Here is a 15,524-nt window from a genome sequence, read left to right as displayed (position 1 = left end):
GGGGGGATAGGGTCAGTCCAATAGACTATAGGTCATTTGAGATGAGTATCACATTTTATTTATTACATTTGTATCCTGCACTTTCCCACTAAAAGCAGGCTCAATGCGGCTTACATAGTAATAGGTAACACAGAATTTTGTTATGTAAAGTAGGAAATTAAGTATAACATAGTAATGATGGGTAGTAATAGGATGGATGGGTAGGTAAAGATAGGTGATAGAGAGGAAGGTAAGATGGGAGATAAAGTCTGGGTCAATGTTGTTTTCTCTTCGGTATATGTAAGGTAGATGGGTTCATAAGATTAATCTGGGTCCTTTGGGTAGGCTTGCTTGAATAGATGGGTTTTTAGTGCTTTCCTGAATGGTAGGTGGTCATGGATTGCTCGGATAGGTCTAGGGAGAGCGTTCCAGAGTTGGCTGCCCAGGAAGGAGAAATTGGATCCATAACAAGTTTTGTACTTGAGACCTTTACAGTTGGGGTAGTGAAATGACTCTCAAAACAAGCTGCACACTACCTCAGCCCTACCACTGCAATCAGTCTGTCAACCTTCTAGGCAGTTCTCTGCATTGGCATGGTTTACTTAATTCGCATTTCCATGCATTTAAATATAGAGCATCCCCATCTTTAAAGCAGTGGTCTAAGATTTTCGGTATGAAAACACTCCTCTATATCACGCAGACAAAACAATGCTTGCAGATGTCTCACTAACTACATGCTTCTGCCTGCAATAACTTTCTCCATCGACCCCATAGATAGTAAGCCCTTCAGGAATAGGAAAAGACCTACTCTACCTGAATGTACATAAGTAATGCCACACTGGGAAAAGACCAAGGGTCCATCGAGCCCAGCATCCTGTCCATGACAGCAGCCAATCCAGGCCAAGGACACCTGGCAAGCTTCCCAAACATACAAACATTCTATACATGTTATTCCCGGAATTGTGGATTTTTCCCAAGTCCATTTAGTAGTGGTTTATGGACTTGTCCTTTAGGAAACCGTCTAACTCCTTTTTAAACTCTGCTAAGCTAACCGCCTTCACCACATTCTCCGGCAACGAATTCCTGAGTTTAATTATGCGTTGGGTAAAGAAAAATTCTGATTTGTTTTAAATTTACTACACTGTAGTTTCATCGCATGCCCCCTAGTCCTAGTATTTTTGGAAAGCGTGAACAGACGCTTCACATCCACCTGTTCCACTCCACTCATTATTTTATATACCTCTATCATGTCTCCCCTCAGCGTCTCTTCTCCAAACTGAAAAGCCCTAGCCTCCTTAGTCTTTCTTCATAGGGAAGTCGTCCCAACCCCGCTATCATTTTAGTCACCCTTCGTGCACCTTTTCCAATTCTACTGTATCTTTCTTGAGATGCGGCGACCAGAATTGAACACAATACTCAAAGTGTGGTCGCACCATGGAACGATACAACGGCATCCTCACACCTGTTTTCCATACCTTTCCTAATAATACCCAACATTCTATTCGCTTTCTGAGCCACAGCAGCACACTGAGCAGAAGGTTTCAGTGTATAATCGACGACGACACCCAGATCCCTTTCTTGGTCCTTAACTCCTAACGTGGAACCTTGCATGACGTACCTATAATTCGGGTTCTTTTTTCCCACATGCATCACCTTGCACTTGCTCACATTAAACGTCATCTGCCATTTAGCCGCCCAGTCTCCCAGTTTCGTAAAGTCCTTCTGTAATTTTTCACAATCCTGTCGCGAGTTAACGACTTTGAATAACTTTGTGTCATCAGCAAATTTAATTACCTTGCTAGTTACTCCCATCTCTAAATCATTTATAAATATATTAAAAAGCAGCAGTCCCCCTCCGAAGGGACACCACCTTGTAAGTGGTGGAGGGGCTTCCGTGTTTCAATGACTCAGAGGGCTATGCTGAAGGGTTACCCATATCAGACAGGCCTCTGAGGAGAAACCAGACAAAGAGTGTCCCAAATTAGGGAGAGGGGAAAGATGGTGACCTGAAGCTCGTACACTCAACGGCCCAGCTGTCCTCTGAAGTTCAGTTTTTGTTCACTTGAAATTTCCTCTCTGCATTGCAGTTGCCTTAACAGAGGAAGGGGACAATGGGGGGTCAGCCGCCGATGACCAGCGTTTTGTCCCTTGTGCAGCAAGTGTGGGACCGCTGTATGACGAGCTGCCCATAGATGACTGGGTTGATGAGTCCTTTGATTAGCGCCGACGAAGGAGCGTCGATGCTCTTGGACCTGGAAACAACTTCATCGCTCAAAAATCATTTAACCACCATGCCCAATGGAGTGGAGGAGTGAGTCAGGAGTGTATGCTGAAACGGAAGTCGTTTACAGCTGAACCCGTGTCGGCGGTGCTACTCCTAAACCCTTAAGAGTTATCAGCTTGGAGTTTTTGGTTCCCGTGGAGGTTGCATTGAATGTCATCTGGAGGGTGCTCCAGGACCTGACGGTAGTAGAGAATGACTTTGCTTCAGATATAGTCTTGTTAATGAGCCACATGGATAATCTAATCGAATCCTTTGAGAATATACAGCAAATGAAGTTCTACTGAAGTAGGAAACGGTTAAGATTTGAAAATGATAAAAGACCAGAAAAAATTTGAACAAAATGAATATTGTTGTAGATGATTAATATCGAGATTGTTGTTTTCCCAGAGTTCCGGGTATGACTCCTAATGTTTTTTTTCCTCTGAAATGATTCCTCTTAATATATTAATTCAAAAGGAGTGAAGCCTGTGAAACTGGGATTACTTTAATCAGCGGGAATTGGATTGGAGATTCAAGGGTTTGTATTGTTAAACAATTTCTGGTTTTAAAAGGGAAAAAAAATGAAATCAGGTGTATTACTTTCACTAATATTGGACAATAAGTATGTTTCCAATGAAATTGATGGACTATGCACCGTTATGGTCTTGAAGAAACCAACCAGATGATCAATGTGGAATAATGATTTAGATAAATAATAACTGGGGATAATCGGGTTAATACCACGTTTTCTTTGTTTGCTGTTGCTTAAACTGATCTCCTTGTCTTGTTTCACTCTCCCTATTTATTTTGTGGTCTAAGAAAGAGAAAGATTGTATAAAATCCATTTATCTTGTTGAGATTGTTTTCTTCTAATATTGTTTTAATGTACAATCATCTCTGTTTTACTGTTTTGCAAGTGATTCTTGTAAAATGAAATATTATAAATAAATGATTAAAAAAAAATAAATAAAAAAAATAAAAAATAAAAAGCAGCAGTCCTAGCACAGACCCCTGAGGAACCCCACTAACTACCCTTCTCCATTGTGAATACTGCCCATTTAACCCCACTCTCTGTTTCCCATCCTTCAACCAGTTTTTAATCCACAATAGGACTTTTCCTCCTATCCCATGACCCTTCAATTTCCTCTGTAGCCTTTCATGAGGTACCTTGTCAAACGCCTTTTGAAAATCCAGATACACAACATCAACCGGCTCCCCTTTGTCCACATGTTTGTTTACTCCTTCAAAGAATTGAAGTAAATTGGTCAGGCAAGATTTCCCCACAAAAGCGGTGCTGACTTGGTCTCAGTAATCCATGTGCTCTGTAATTTTGTTTTTGATAATAGCCTCTACCATTTTCCCCGGCACCGACGTCAGACTCACCGGTCTATAATTTCCCGGATCTCCACTGGAACCTTTTTTAAAAATCGGCATTACATTGGCCACCCTCCAATCTTCCGGTACCATGCTCGATTTTAAGGATAAATTGCATATCATTAGCAGTAGCTCCGCAAGCTCATTTTTTCAGTTCTATCAGTACTCTAGGATGAATACCATCCGGTCCAGGAGATTTGCTACTCTTCAGTTTGCTGAACTGCCCCATTACATCCTCCACGTTGACCATGAAGTCAGTAAGTTTCTCCGACTCGTCCGCTTGAAATACCATTTCTGACACCGGTATCCCACCCAAATCTTCCTCGGTGAAGACCGAAGCAAAGAATTCATTTAATCTCTCCACTACATCTTTATCTTCCTTGATCGCCCCTTTTACACCTCGGTCATCCAGCAGCCCAACCGATTCTTTTGCCGGCTTCCTGCTTTTAATATACCGAAAAAAAATTTTGCTATGTTTTTTTTTTGCCTCTAATGCTATCTTTTCCGTAATCCCTCTTGGCCTTCTTTATCTGCACCTTGCATTTGCTTTGACACTCCTTATGCTGCTTCTTGTTATTTTCAGATGGTTCCTTCTTCCATTTTTTGAAGGCGTTTCTTTTAGCCCTAATAGCTCCCTTCACCTCACTTTTCAACCACACCCGCTGTCTTTTGAACTTCCGTCTTTCTTTTCTAATTCACGGAATATGTTTGGCCTGGGCCTCCAGGATGGTATTTTTGAACAGCGTCCATGCCTGTTGTACAGTTTTTACCCTCTCAGTTGCCCCCTTAAGTTTTTTTTTTAACCGTTCTTCTCATTTTATCATAGTCTCCTTTTTTCAAGTTAAATGCTAACGTATTTACATAGTAACATAGTAGATGACGGCAGAAAAAGACCTGCACGGTCCATCCAGTCTGCCCAACAAGACAACTCATGTGTGCTACTTTTGTGTATACCCTACTTTGATTTGTACCTGTGCTCTTCAAGGTACAGACCATATAAGTCTGCCCAGCACTAGCCCCGCCTCCCACCACCGGCAATGGCACAGACCGTATAAGTCTGCCCAGTGCTATCCCTGCCTCCCAACCTCCAGTCTCGCCTCCCACCACTGGCTCTGGCACAGACCGTATAAGTCTGCCCCGCACTATCCCCGCCTCCCAACCTCCAGCCCCGCCTCCCACTACCGGCTCTGCTATCCAATCTCGGTTAAGATCCTGTGACTTCCTGTGTATAGTTACGTCAAGGTTGATATCAAAACTGATCATATTATGATCACTGTTATCAAGCGGCCCCAGTACCATAACGTCACGCCCCAGATCATGCGCTCCACTAAGGACCAAGTCTAGAATTTTTCCTTCTCTCGTTGGCTCCTGCAACAGCTGTTCCATAAAGCTGTCCTTGATTTCAGCAAGGAATTGTACCTCTCTAGCTTTGAGCTACTATTGATAACGCATGAGCTAAATCCAAATAAAAAATAAAGGAACATTATATTAATTACATCTAAAGAAGGAAAAAGTGGAATAATGTGCTTATGAGGGTTTCACATAAGAAAAAGCAAAACACTTGAGCTACAACAGAATTCTCTCATGTAATTATTTTAGTTTTGAACTGATTTTTAATAATCACATTACTGTGTGTCTATAATATACAAATGCCTCAATATTAGAGTAGCCAACTTAACTTGATCTACATAAGAAGAATGTCTTGCATCTTTACTGATTTTTCCACAGTACACAAATGGTTTTAAAACTTGTGTTTTGGAGAGGAAGTGACGTCATCGGGAGAGATGGCAGCCTAGCCTGAGAGCTCCGTCTCCTCGCGCTTGATTTACGCTTTAAACAGCTATAAAAAAAACGGCAGCGAGCGTGAGAACCTAGCGAAACCAGCTTATTAAACGCTCCCTTCAACAAAATCGGCGATGAGCAAAACTCCCGCTACGCGAAAAAAAGAGAGCGAGCGGTCTGAGCGAATCATGGCGGGAAAAAGCGCCAAACGCCACGAGTCACCAGAGCGGGCCTCGCGCTCCGACTCCGAATCGGCCCAGTCGCAGGCCGAGCAGCGACATCCACCCTCCAAAAAAAGTATCCCAACTGAACTGCGGAGGTTTTTAGCGAACATTCAGGCGGAGATAAAGCAGTCGAAGGATGAAATCTTGGAACGCATGGATTCCTTGAGCACAGACCTCCGTGAGTTGGGGGGGGCGGGTGGAAGACGCAGAACTTAAGCTAGAGGAACAGGCAGAGACACTGCTTAAGCATAATGAGAAGCTGCTTGCACTGGACAAACACCGATTGGACTTAGAATACAAGATAGATGACTTGGAAAATCGAGGGAGGCGGAACAACCTTAGGTTTCGAGGGGTGCCAGAAGGAGGAGAAACAGAGAATGTTACACAGATCGTGCAGACAATCTGTGCCTCTTTACTTGGCCCAGAAGCGGGAGAGAGTACTGTGGAGCTGGACAGAGCACATAGAGCGCTTGGAGCTCGCAAAGAACAGCAGCAGCGAGATATTATTGTCCGCTTCCACAAATACGAAACCAAGGAATTGATCATGACTAAGGCGCGGAAGGCGCAGAACCTGGAGTTTGGAGGCGCTAAAGTACTGGTGTATCAAGATTTGTCGCAATATACCTTGCAGCAACGACGACAAATGAAGCCAGCCCTAGACATACTAACAAAACATCAAGTGCAATACAGATGGGGCTTCCCGTTCTCTCTGAACTTTGCCCTGAAGGGTAGCAAGTACCGTGTGAGATCCCTACAAGAAGCATGGGAGGCCCTACACGCAGCAGAGCTGGTGAACACGGCTATCCCACCAGGTGAGCTGGCCTCATCCACCATGGCCAAGCTTCAGGGCTGGCAAAGAGCATCGGGGCCAGTGCGACGAGGCAGCAACAAGAGATGACTGGACAGACTCCAGGAGAGACAAGAGACATTTGGACTGAGTAACTGGACAAAGACATGTGCCACTATGTCAGATTACCGTTGGTCCGCCAGGAACTGTTCTAACTGGCGACCAAGTTTGCTGTAAGACCAGCTAATTCTTGATGTGAGGTGAGGCCTGTGGGACTGTAGGACTGATCGGATTGCATGAATGACACGACGCGGCTGGCTGAAGCTGGAAGTGTATAGATACACTTTACAGGAAATAACACTATGTTGAAGGGGGATGGGCAGGAGGGCATACAATAGCGGTTGAATGCTGGAAAGCACTTGGGCGGGGGGAGGGGATGTCTGGCTGAGGTGTCGGGAGTGTTGTGACTCACTTACTCGGATCCCATCTAGGGGTTTTATACTCCTGGCTGGTGTAACAGGGGGGAGATGTGGGGGGAGGGACTGGGATAGAGGGATAAGGGTGGGTTGTGGGAGGAGGGAAGACATAGGTAATAATTATTGCTCTACTGACCTGTGCTGCTCACAAGGGGGAGGTGCATTGCTTTTACACTTTGCAGATATTAGCTGTCTTTTATACGATAAGACATGTGTCCTGAGCTGAAGATAGTCTCCTATAATGTCAAGGGACTTAATATGCCTCAAAAAAGACAGAAGCTTTATGGAGAACTCCACCAGTTAAAACCACACATAGTTTTATTGCAAGAAACACACCTGCGTCGCAAACACGAGAAATTTCTCTCCTGCCCTGGTTACTCAGGAGTCTACTGCGCATCCGGGGCGGACTCCAGGAGGGGAGGAGTGGCGATACTGCTGCAATCTTCACTGGGGGCCCAGGTGATGCAGACTAAAAGGGACCCTGGGGGGCGTTTTTTATTTCTACAACTTAAGATAGACCAAGTAATCCTCACAGTGGCATCAATATATGCCCCAAATTCTGGACAAGGGGAATTTTTTAACAAAATACAAGCCTTATTGGGGACCTTCACTACAGGGGCGCTTATACTTGGGGGTGATTTCAATGCTGTTATGAGCCCAGGACAAGATCGCTCTGGGCCTGTCAGGACGGAGGGGCACAAAGAAGCACGATCGCTGGTCTCGTTGGCCTATTCCCTGGGGCTCTTAGATCTTTGGAGGTTGACACACCATACAGAAAGGGACTATACATATTACTCTCCAGTGCACGAAACATACTCCCGTATTGACTACATCTTCTTAGACACCACGCTAGTGGAATTAGGCCCAAATGCTGGAATTGGTAGTATGACGATATCTGATCACGCCCCAATATGGGTCACTCTCCCAAATATTCAAACTGAAGTGAAAGATAGACGCTGGTCTCTGAACACAAGCCTGTTGCAGGATGAGCAGGTGGTGGAGGGTTATAAACAGGTGTTTAAAGAATACCTTGAGCACAACCTAGCTTCTGGCCCACCGATGCATGTGGTGTGGGACGCTTTAAAAGCGGTGTCCAGAGGACATTTTTTGCAATTGGCTAGTACGCGAGCAAGAGCCCGTAGATCCCGCTTAAACACATGCATGGGGCGGATACAGGCATTGGAACAACAGCACAAAGCTGGTCCCACGCTGCAAATCTGGGATGCCCTGTGCAGGGAGAGAATGGCACTGAATCTGATGTACTCGGAACAACTCGAGTTAATAAGGGCGAGACAAGGGGTACAATCGTACGAATTAACTAATAAAGCTGGGCGCCTACTGGCAATGCGACTGCGAAGACAGAAAGTTGATAGAATGATTAAGCAGGTGAAAGACAGAGGGGGTGATTTGTTGCGACATTCGGCTTTCATCCGTGAGCGCTTTAGAGAATATTATAAGAAGCTCTATGAGCAGGAGATCGATCCTCCTGGGGAACAAATAGACAACTATCTGCAAGATAGTGATCTCATCCCTTTAGCTAGGCAACACCAGGAATTGTTGGAGAAGCCTGTTACACCTAAAGAGGTCCAGGAGGCGATTGGAGGTATGCCCTCAAATAAGTCTCCGGGGCTTGACGGCTTTCCCAACGAGTTTTATCGGACATTCGCCGTTGAATTGGCCCCCCTGCTTGCTGATATGTTCAACCAGGTGGGGGTGGGGGGAAATCTGCCGCGGACAATGCTGGAGGCCTGGATAGCGGTGATCCCAAAACCCGGCAAAGATACCACTGACTGTGGCTCTTATAGGCCCATATCTGTCCTAAATGCCGACGTCAAGATTCTGGCTAAGGTCCTTGCCAATAGGCTTGCACCGTTGATGCCAACCCTAGTGCACCCTGACCAAGTGGGCTTTGTTTCCTACCGAAGGGCGATGGACAACATCAGACGCACCTTAGATCTTATATATCTGGCCAAGCGAAATCAGAGACCATTATGCCTCTTAAGCCTAGATGCAGAAAAGGCCTTTGACAGGGTCCACTGGCCTTTTATGTATAGGACCTTGGAGATCTTGGGGTTCGGTACGCGGTTTAAGGGCTGGATACAAGCATTTTACTCCTCCCCTAGAGCCTGCATTAAGATCAATGGCAGTCACTCAGACTCTTTCTCCTTGCATAGGGGCACACGACAGGGCTGCCCTCTCTCCCCCCTTTTGTTTGCACTTGTTATGGAACCATTTGCCTCTAGGGTTCGGAAGGACCCGCTGATGGCAGGGCCTACTGTGGCAGGGAGAATGCATAAAATGGCACTCTTTGCGGATGATGTTTTGCTGTATATAACCCGTCCCCGTGACGCGTTCCCTAGACTTGCTCAGCTTATTGAGGAGTATTCTGTAGTATCGGGTTTTAAAGTCAATATGACAAAATCCGAGGCCCTAAATATCTCCCTACCGGAAGCTAGAGTTGCAGAACTTAAAGTTGCTCATGCTTTTCGGTGGGCGGGTAGACACATTAGATATTTGGGGGTGAATCTCACTTCCAACCTGTCTGATCTATTCTCTGCCAATTATAGAGGCCTGGTCCGAGCCCTTGCAGCAGATATGGAACGATGGGGTGATTTAGAGGTCTCCTGGTTTGGCCGTATAGCAATTCTTAAGATGAACGTTTTACCTCGAATCTTATACTTATTCCAGGTGCTGCCTGTAATGATGCCCAGGCGATTTCTAGCCTCATTGCAAGATAAAATTGTGCGTTTCGTCTGGGCAGGAAAGCATCCTAGGTTGTCCCGTGCCCTGTTGTACCAAGGAAGACGCCGCGGGGGACTGGCGGTCCCGAATGTCTTCTGGTACTATCGGGCGGCCCAGGGAAAGGTAGCATTGGAGTGGTATCAGGCATATCCAGACAGACAGTGGGTGCACTTGGAACAACATTCCGCAGGTACGACACCGCTGGGAGCGCTTATGTGGTTACCAAAGACATTTCGCAAGCTCGACGAGAGCGTTTGTCCCTCGGTGGAGGTTACCCTTCACTACTGGGACAAGTTGTTTCCGGGGGGTAAATGTACCTTGACTCGTTTGGCCCCTATAGCACACAACCCATTATTCCTGCCGGGGACGACGGAGGGTTCGGTCATGCGGTGGTACAGGGAAGGGCTACGAACATGGGACCAGCTGTATGATGGGGACACTCTTCTTGAATTTGGAGAGCTGCAGTCACGAAACCCTGGGGTGTTGAGAGATGATTTTGCATACTACCAATTAACTCACTTCCTGCGCACCAAGGCCGTGGCCACGGTAATCCAGCGGACCAAGGGCTACTTAGAGGAGATATGTGATAAGTTAACCACTTCTAGAGGCCTGATAGGTACACTTTACAAGCACATCACTATGCAGCACCCTGTGTATGAATGTCATAGGAGAGGATGGGAGAGGGAGCTGGGGGTGACACTGGATGTGCCGGGGTGGGAGAGAATAGAACGTGAAGCGACAAAGGTTTCCACACATGTCCCGCTAAAGGAAAATGCTGTGAAGGTGCTATACAGATGGTACCTTACCCCTGATCGCCTCCAGCGCATATACCCAAACACATCAGGTCTCTGCTGGAGGGGATGCGGCATGAGGGGGACGATGGGGCACCTCTGGTGGAACTGCCATAAAGTGAGAGCTTTCTGGAAAGCAGTTCAAAACAGGTTGCAGAGCTGGTTACAAACGCCCATTCCGTGGGCCCCGACGGTGTTTCTTTTTGCTGTAAAAGTAGAGGGCATGCCGGCAGCGCAGCATAAGCTGCTGAGGCAGGCGGTGTGTGTTGCACGAGTAACCATTGCTCAGCACTGGAAGCACCACGAGGTCCCGTCGGTTAAGAGATGGCACAATAAACTGAAACATGTGTGTGAGATGGAAAGACTCTTGGCAGTCAGGAGACATCAACTGCACAAGTGGCATGATATATGGCAGTTTTTTGCTACTGCAGTAGGTAATTACTAGCATAGATGCACGGGAAAAATCTGTATGATGCAAAGTGAGACAGCCATGAAGGGCAGGGAAGAAAACAGGGGGTGGGAGGGATTAGGTAGGTCTTAATTTTGGAAAGGGCGACTGTTGAGAGGAGGGTTAGGGGGAGGGGAATGTTTCCTTATTAAAACATAATAATACAAAGTTGAAGTTTCTACAGTTATATTTTACTGTTGTATGGTAGCAGTTCATTGTTCTACTTGGACTTCACCTTGCTGAGACTATATTGTAAACACTCCAATGTAGAGCGATGATTATTGTACATTGTTTATTGCAAATTTTCAATAAAAGACTTCTTACAAATAAAAAAAAAAAAAAAACTTGTGTTTTGAAACTCGAATCTGCAATTTTGAATCAAATATTTTTTACATATTTGAAATAAATTGAATTATGAAAAACACTTAACCTTCACTGTTGATGTTTAACACTCTGCTGTGCAACCTTATATTTTCAGGAATACAAATGGTATCCAGTGCACTAAAAATATAAATTTATGCTCATTAATTCTCATTTCTTTTTGACAGATCATATTGCACAATAAAGCTTTCCTTTCATTTTTCTAATTTTCCTCCTTATCAACTGAGACTGGGGTTTATCGTAAACCCAGTGATAGGAATGCGGTGCTACATTTTGGGAGCCATCATCCCCGCAAATTGAAAGAAAGCATACCGATCGGCCAATTTCTGAGAATTAAGAAGTTGAGTTTGCACCAGCAGAAATACATCCAACATGCTAGATCATTAACTGAGAGGTTTCGTGAGCGGGGATATCCTCGATATGCCATTAAGTCAGCGTATAAGCGAGCTAAACATGTACATCAATGTTGGTTTAATAATGATCAGAGAGCTAGGCAACAACAAAATGAACTTATTAACTGTGTGCTTCCATTTTATAAGCAGACCAATATGATCCAGCAGATTTTGCTGAAGCATTGGTCGACTTTATCTTTGCATCCAGCATTGAATGTGAGACCTCGGTTCTCCTGTACCCGAGATAGAAATATTGGAGAGATACTGTCAAGGAAGAGGTTTATGGTGGTAGGAGGACAGGAGGAGCCGGGGGGGTCACACGCAATGTGGTTCGTGTGTGTACTGTAAGTATGCTATCTGTACCGATCGGGTGTGGGTTCAAGTTAGTGGAAAAGAGTTTTATTTAAAGACAAAATCAGATTGTAACAGTAAAAATGTTTATGGGGTGGTTTGCCCGTGCCAGCGATGGTATATCGGGAAAACTATACGGAAAATTAAAGCGTGTATTGCGCAACATCTTAGCAACATTAGGTTGCAGAAAATAGATACTCCATTAGTTTCCCATTGGTTACATGCAGGGCATATGGTGGATGATTTAAGATTTGTGGTGTTAGTTGTGTTGAAGGGGACAGGAAGGAACTGTGAGCGAGAGCTAATTAGAAGAGAACAAAAGATGATATATATAATTGGGGCACAGTGGAACCGCATGGTTTGAATAAGGAAGTGGATTAGCCACTATTGATGACGCTAAAAAAGAGCGGTTTGATCAGTGGCATAATGAATATTCAGTGTGAGTGGTTACATCGACCACAGAGAGTTCTCTTGGAGTACCAGACTATGATGAGGCTGTTTAAGGTATTTAAAATATATTGTGAGTTTAAATAATTTAATTTGCTAGATTGTATGAGAGTATGTTTGTTGTTTCAAAGCAGGTCTCCTGAAGAAGAAAAATGAAACACGGCCAGTGTGAGACCGGATCTTTGTTTGGAAAGAGAGTTTGGGTCATCCAAAACCCGATGTGGAGAGACCGGATCTTTGTTTGCAAAGAGAGTTGGGGTTAATTAAAACCCGATGTGAAAAACAGAAGGGACGTTTTGTCACCGTTGGACTGAGATTAAATTGAAAAGAAAAAGAAAAACTTTTTTGGAACATGATCTTTTGGGACACATTGAGTGGACTATGAGGAGGTTACACGACTATGTATGTCGTATGATGTGAACTTTAAGATAAGTGGAATAATTGATGTAATTCTCAGTCCTGCAGTTTGCAAAGAAAGTTTTTGGGGGAATTGGATGAATATGTGCGTGTGTCAGTGGGTATATATGATTTAGAGAGGGAGTGTGAGTAGCAATAAAGAGCTGCTATATATTGAAAAATTAATTTGTAGTAGTCTATTTAAAAGTAGGCCTTAACTGCAAAGAAAATAATTTGTTATTCAGGGGGAGTATTTTAAAAATGCCTTCTACAAGGAAGGATTTACTATATGCAACTAAGATGTGTTAACGTTTTTAGTCTCATGCATTACACCAATGGTCTCTAATGTTTCTCATACCTCACACTAACACTATCTGCTTTTGTCTCACCTAGAAAGTAAACCACACTGAACCCTGAAAAGGGGATGATAGCAGTATACAAGAATTGCTGCTGTTGTCATTATTTATTTATGACAGTTATATCCCACATTATCCCGAAAACAAGCTCAAGTTCAATGTGGCTTACAGTTTTGATAAAAAATATAATTTGTACTTCAACAATAGTTAAGTAGTAAGATGAAATAGCTGAGTGCACAGCCATTAAAAAAAATTACCAGATGAGTACTTACCGCACCCCAGCATGCCCCTCCCCCCCAAATTTCAGGACAAAAAACACATTAATTTTTCAGTTACTGCAAGCCACCAGAGCGCATCCCACAATATGCCATTTTAAGCTACATTAAGAACACATTAGTACCTAACTCAACTAAGTAGAAAGCCCCCCCCCCCCAAGCATGTAACACCCTTCAATAATAATTCATGAGATTATTTTCCAGTAACGAGAGTAAGAACTTTGCAAAAGTGGTGAGACTATAATACTTATATATCAAATATACAATGCAAAGTGCGCTGTCATTTATTTCATATGATGATTATAAAAATGTACAGTAGCATTAATATTTCCAATTAAGCATGGTCTAGCAGAATGCAGTGGGGTGATGGGAACCTCTGTCTAGTTTAGGGGTGGGGGGGCACAGGCCCATTTCCACGTCAGGGAGGATAGTTAATCAAAACAAAGGTACTGAAAAAATTATTACACAGATTCGTGAACTTCACGCTTTAGATTTTTTTTTTTAACTCTAACTAGTACCTAGACGCCTACCATTAAAATGAACTAGGTGCCAGTATTTCTGGACTACCGGATATGAAATACAAGGCTTCAGAGTTGAGAACGTGTAGGTTTTTTGGTTGTCTTTTTTTTTTTTTCCCAGCAGAGTGAACGTGGCTCATTAATCGTTGCTTGTCCTTACTGATTTCTACAAGGATCACATTCAGGCCCAGGTCCTTAAAATAGGGGATGGAAAGGTACTTAACTCCAACACTTACATTTCTTATGGTTTTTAATATTCCAAAAATCCGTTTCATTCATTTATACATTTTGATCGTCGTTATGTTCTCGATGAGAGCTGTTATAATAAGCTGAAAACACATCACCAAGCTGCTTTGAAGACAGTAAGGCAAGAGGCGGTTTACTTCTTGCACAGACCGAAATACAGCGAATTCTTCCCTTTTCCCGCCCCACATCGCTGACAGACCTGAGAGCCGCCGCTGGAATGCAGACAACCAGCCACGGCGAAGGGAGCTTCCTTGGTCGCCTTCCCCGCCAAGGGCGACCCGAGCTGTGTGCTAAAATAGGAACCTACGATGCTTTCCCCGGGCCGAAGCCAGCACGCACAAAGGCGGCACCTCACCTCGAGCTCTCTTCAGGCCGATTGGGTCCTTATCTTGTTCCGAGGACATTACAAAACCACCAGCATGTCTCGGCCACGGCAGGAAGAACAGGAAGCGACCGCAGCCCTGCAATACCCAGGCGGCGCCAGCTTCACGCCGCAGTCTCAGCCCTGCCTTCTTCTACCAGCTGCTGCGCCTGGATGGAGAGTCGACGGCAGAGGGGGGGGGGCACCGAGCGGAGGGACCAGGTTCAAGGGGCCCCACTGGCGCAACGTGTGGGGCAATGAATGCGCCGCGGAGCCCCGGCATGCGTGACGCGCGCGCGTGGATATACGTGACGGGCAAAAAACGTCGGCAAGTTACCTCACCAGCGCGCGCACTGCCGGTACAGGTACTACTACAGCTGAAACTACTTCGGCAGCAGTGCCCGCGCTTTCTTGTTCTGTGTGAACGCGAGTCTGGCTGCTGGTACATTTTGAAATGTTCGCTGCAACCTAATGGCAAGGGGAGGCTCCCATGACCCCTTCTCAGTCTACTACTGATTGTATTTTTCTACAATGTTCATACAGCCATGGAAATAGTTGTAAGTGAAGTCGCACACGTTGTGTTGTCGTAGGCACGGCCTCCTTATCATCTATACGTAAAAGTATTATAATTTTGGTAGCTTAACTGTCACACTATAATTTATCAACAAATTCACGTACCACAAAAACTATAACAATTTGTTTCTACTGAAATGCAATTTGTTTGTATGATTTCATTTAAAAAGTCTGCTGTCATTTATCGTTTATTTATTTTTCTATACCGTTACTTAATTGCATACACAAACCAGAACGGTTTACATTCTTTAAAAATACACAAAACTTTAAAATAACCTACAGGATCTCCATTTCTTTGACAGGAAAGCACGGCAAACCAAAAGCATCCATTCTAAGAATAAAAACAACAACAAAACAATCCA

The 15,524-nt window shown here is 44.5% G+C and overlaps 1 protein-coding gene across 2 annotated transcripts in view; it reads right to left on the bottom strand.

The window, feature by feature from the left end:
* Nucleotides 1-14,905, bottom strand: part of PYGO1 (pygopus family PHD finger 1) — a 63,492-nt gene extending 48,587 nt beyond the window's left edge. For both annotated transcript variants that reach the window (XR_003940234.1, XM_030189094.1), the window contains exon 1: nucleotides 14,584-14,905. Coding sequence is in view for 1 of the 2 variants with exons in the window: in XM_030189094.1 (XP_030044954.1) it covers nucleotides 14,584-14,632 (49 nt within the window). In the remaining variant the exon portion in view is untranslated. The remainder of the gene's footprint in view (nucleotides 1-14,583) is intronic.
* Nucleotides 14,906-15,524: the final 619 nt, after the last annotated feature.

The sequence above is a fragment of the Microcaecilia unicolor genome, chromosome 1 (genome assembly GCF_901765095.1).
Source record: "Microcaecilia unicolor chromosome 1, aMicUni1.1, whole genome shotgun sequence".
In the NCBI taxonomy this organism is placed as follows: Eukaryota; Metazoa; Chordata; class Amphibia; order Gymnophiona; family Siphonopidae; genus Microcaecilia; species Microcaecilia unicolor.
The sequence above is the reverse complement of the archived record's forward strand: the minus strand, read 5'-3'. Positions and strand labels throughout refer to the sequence as shown.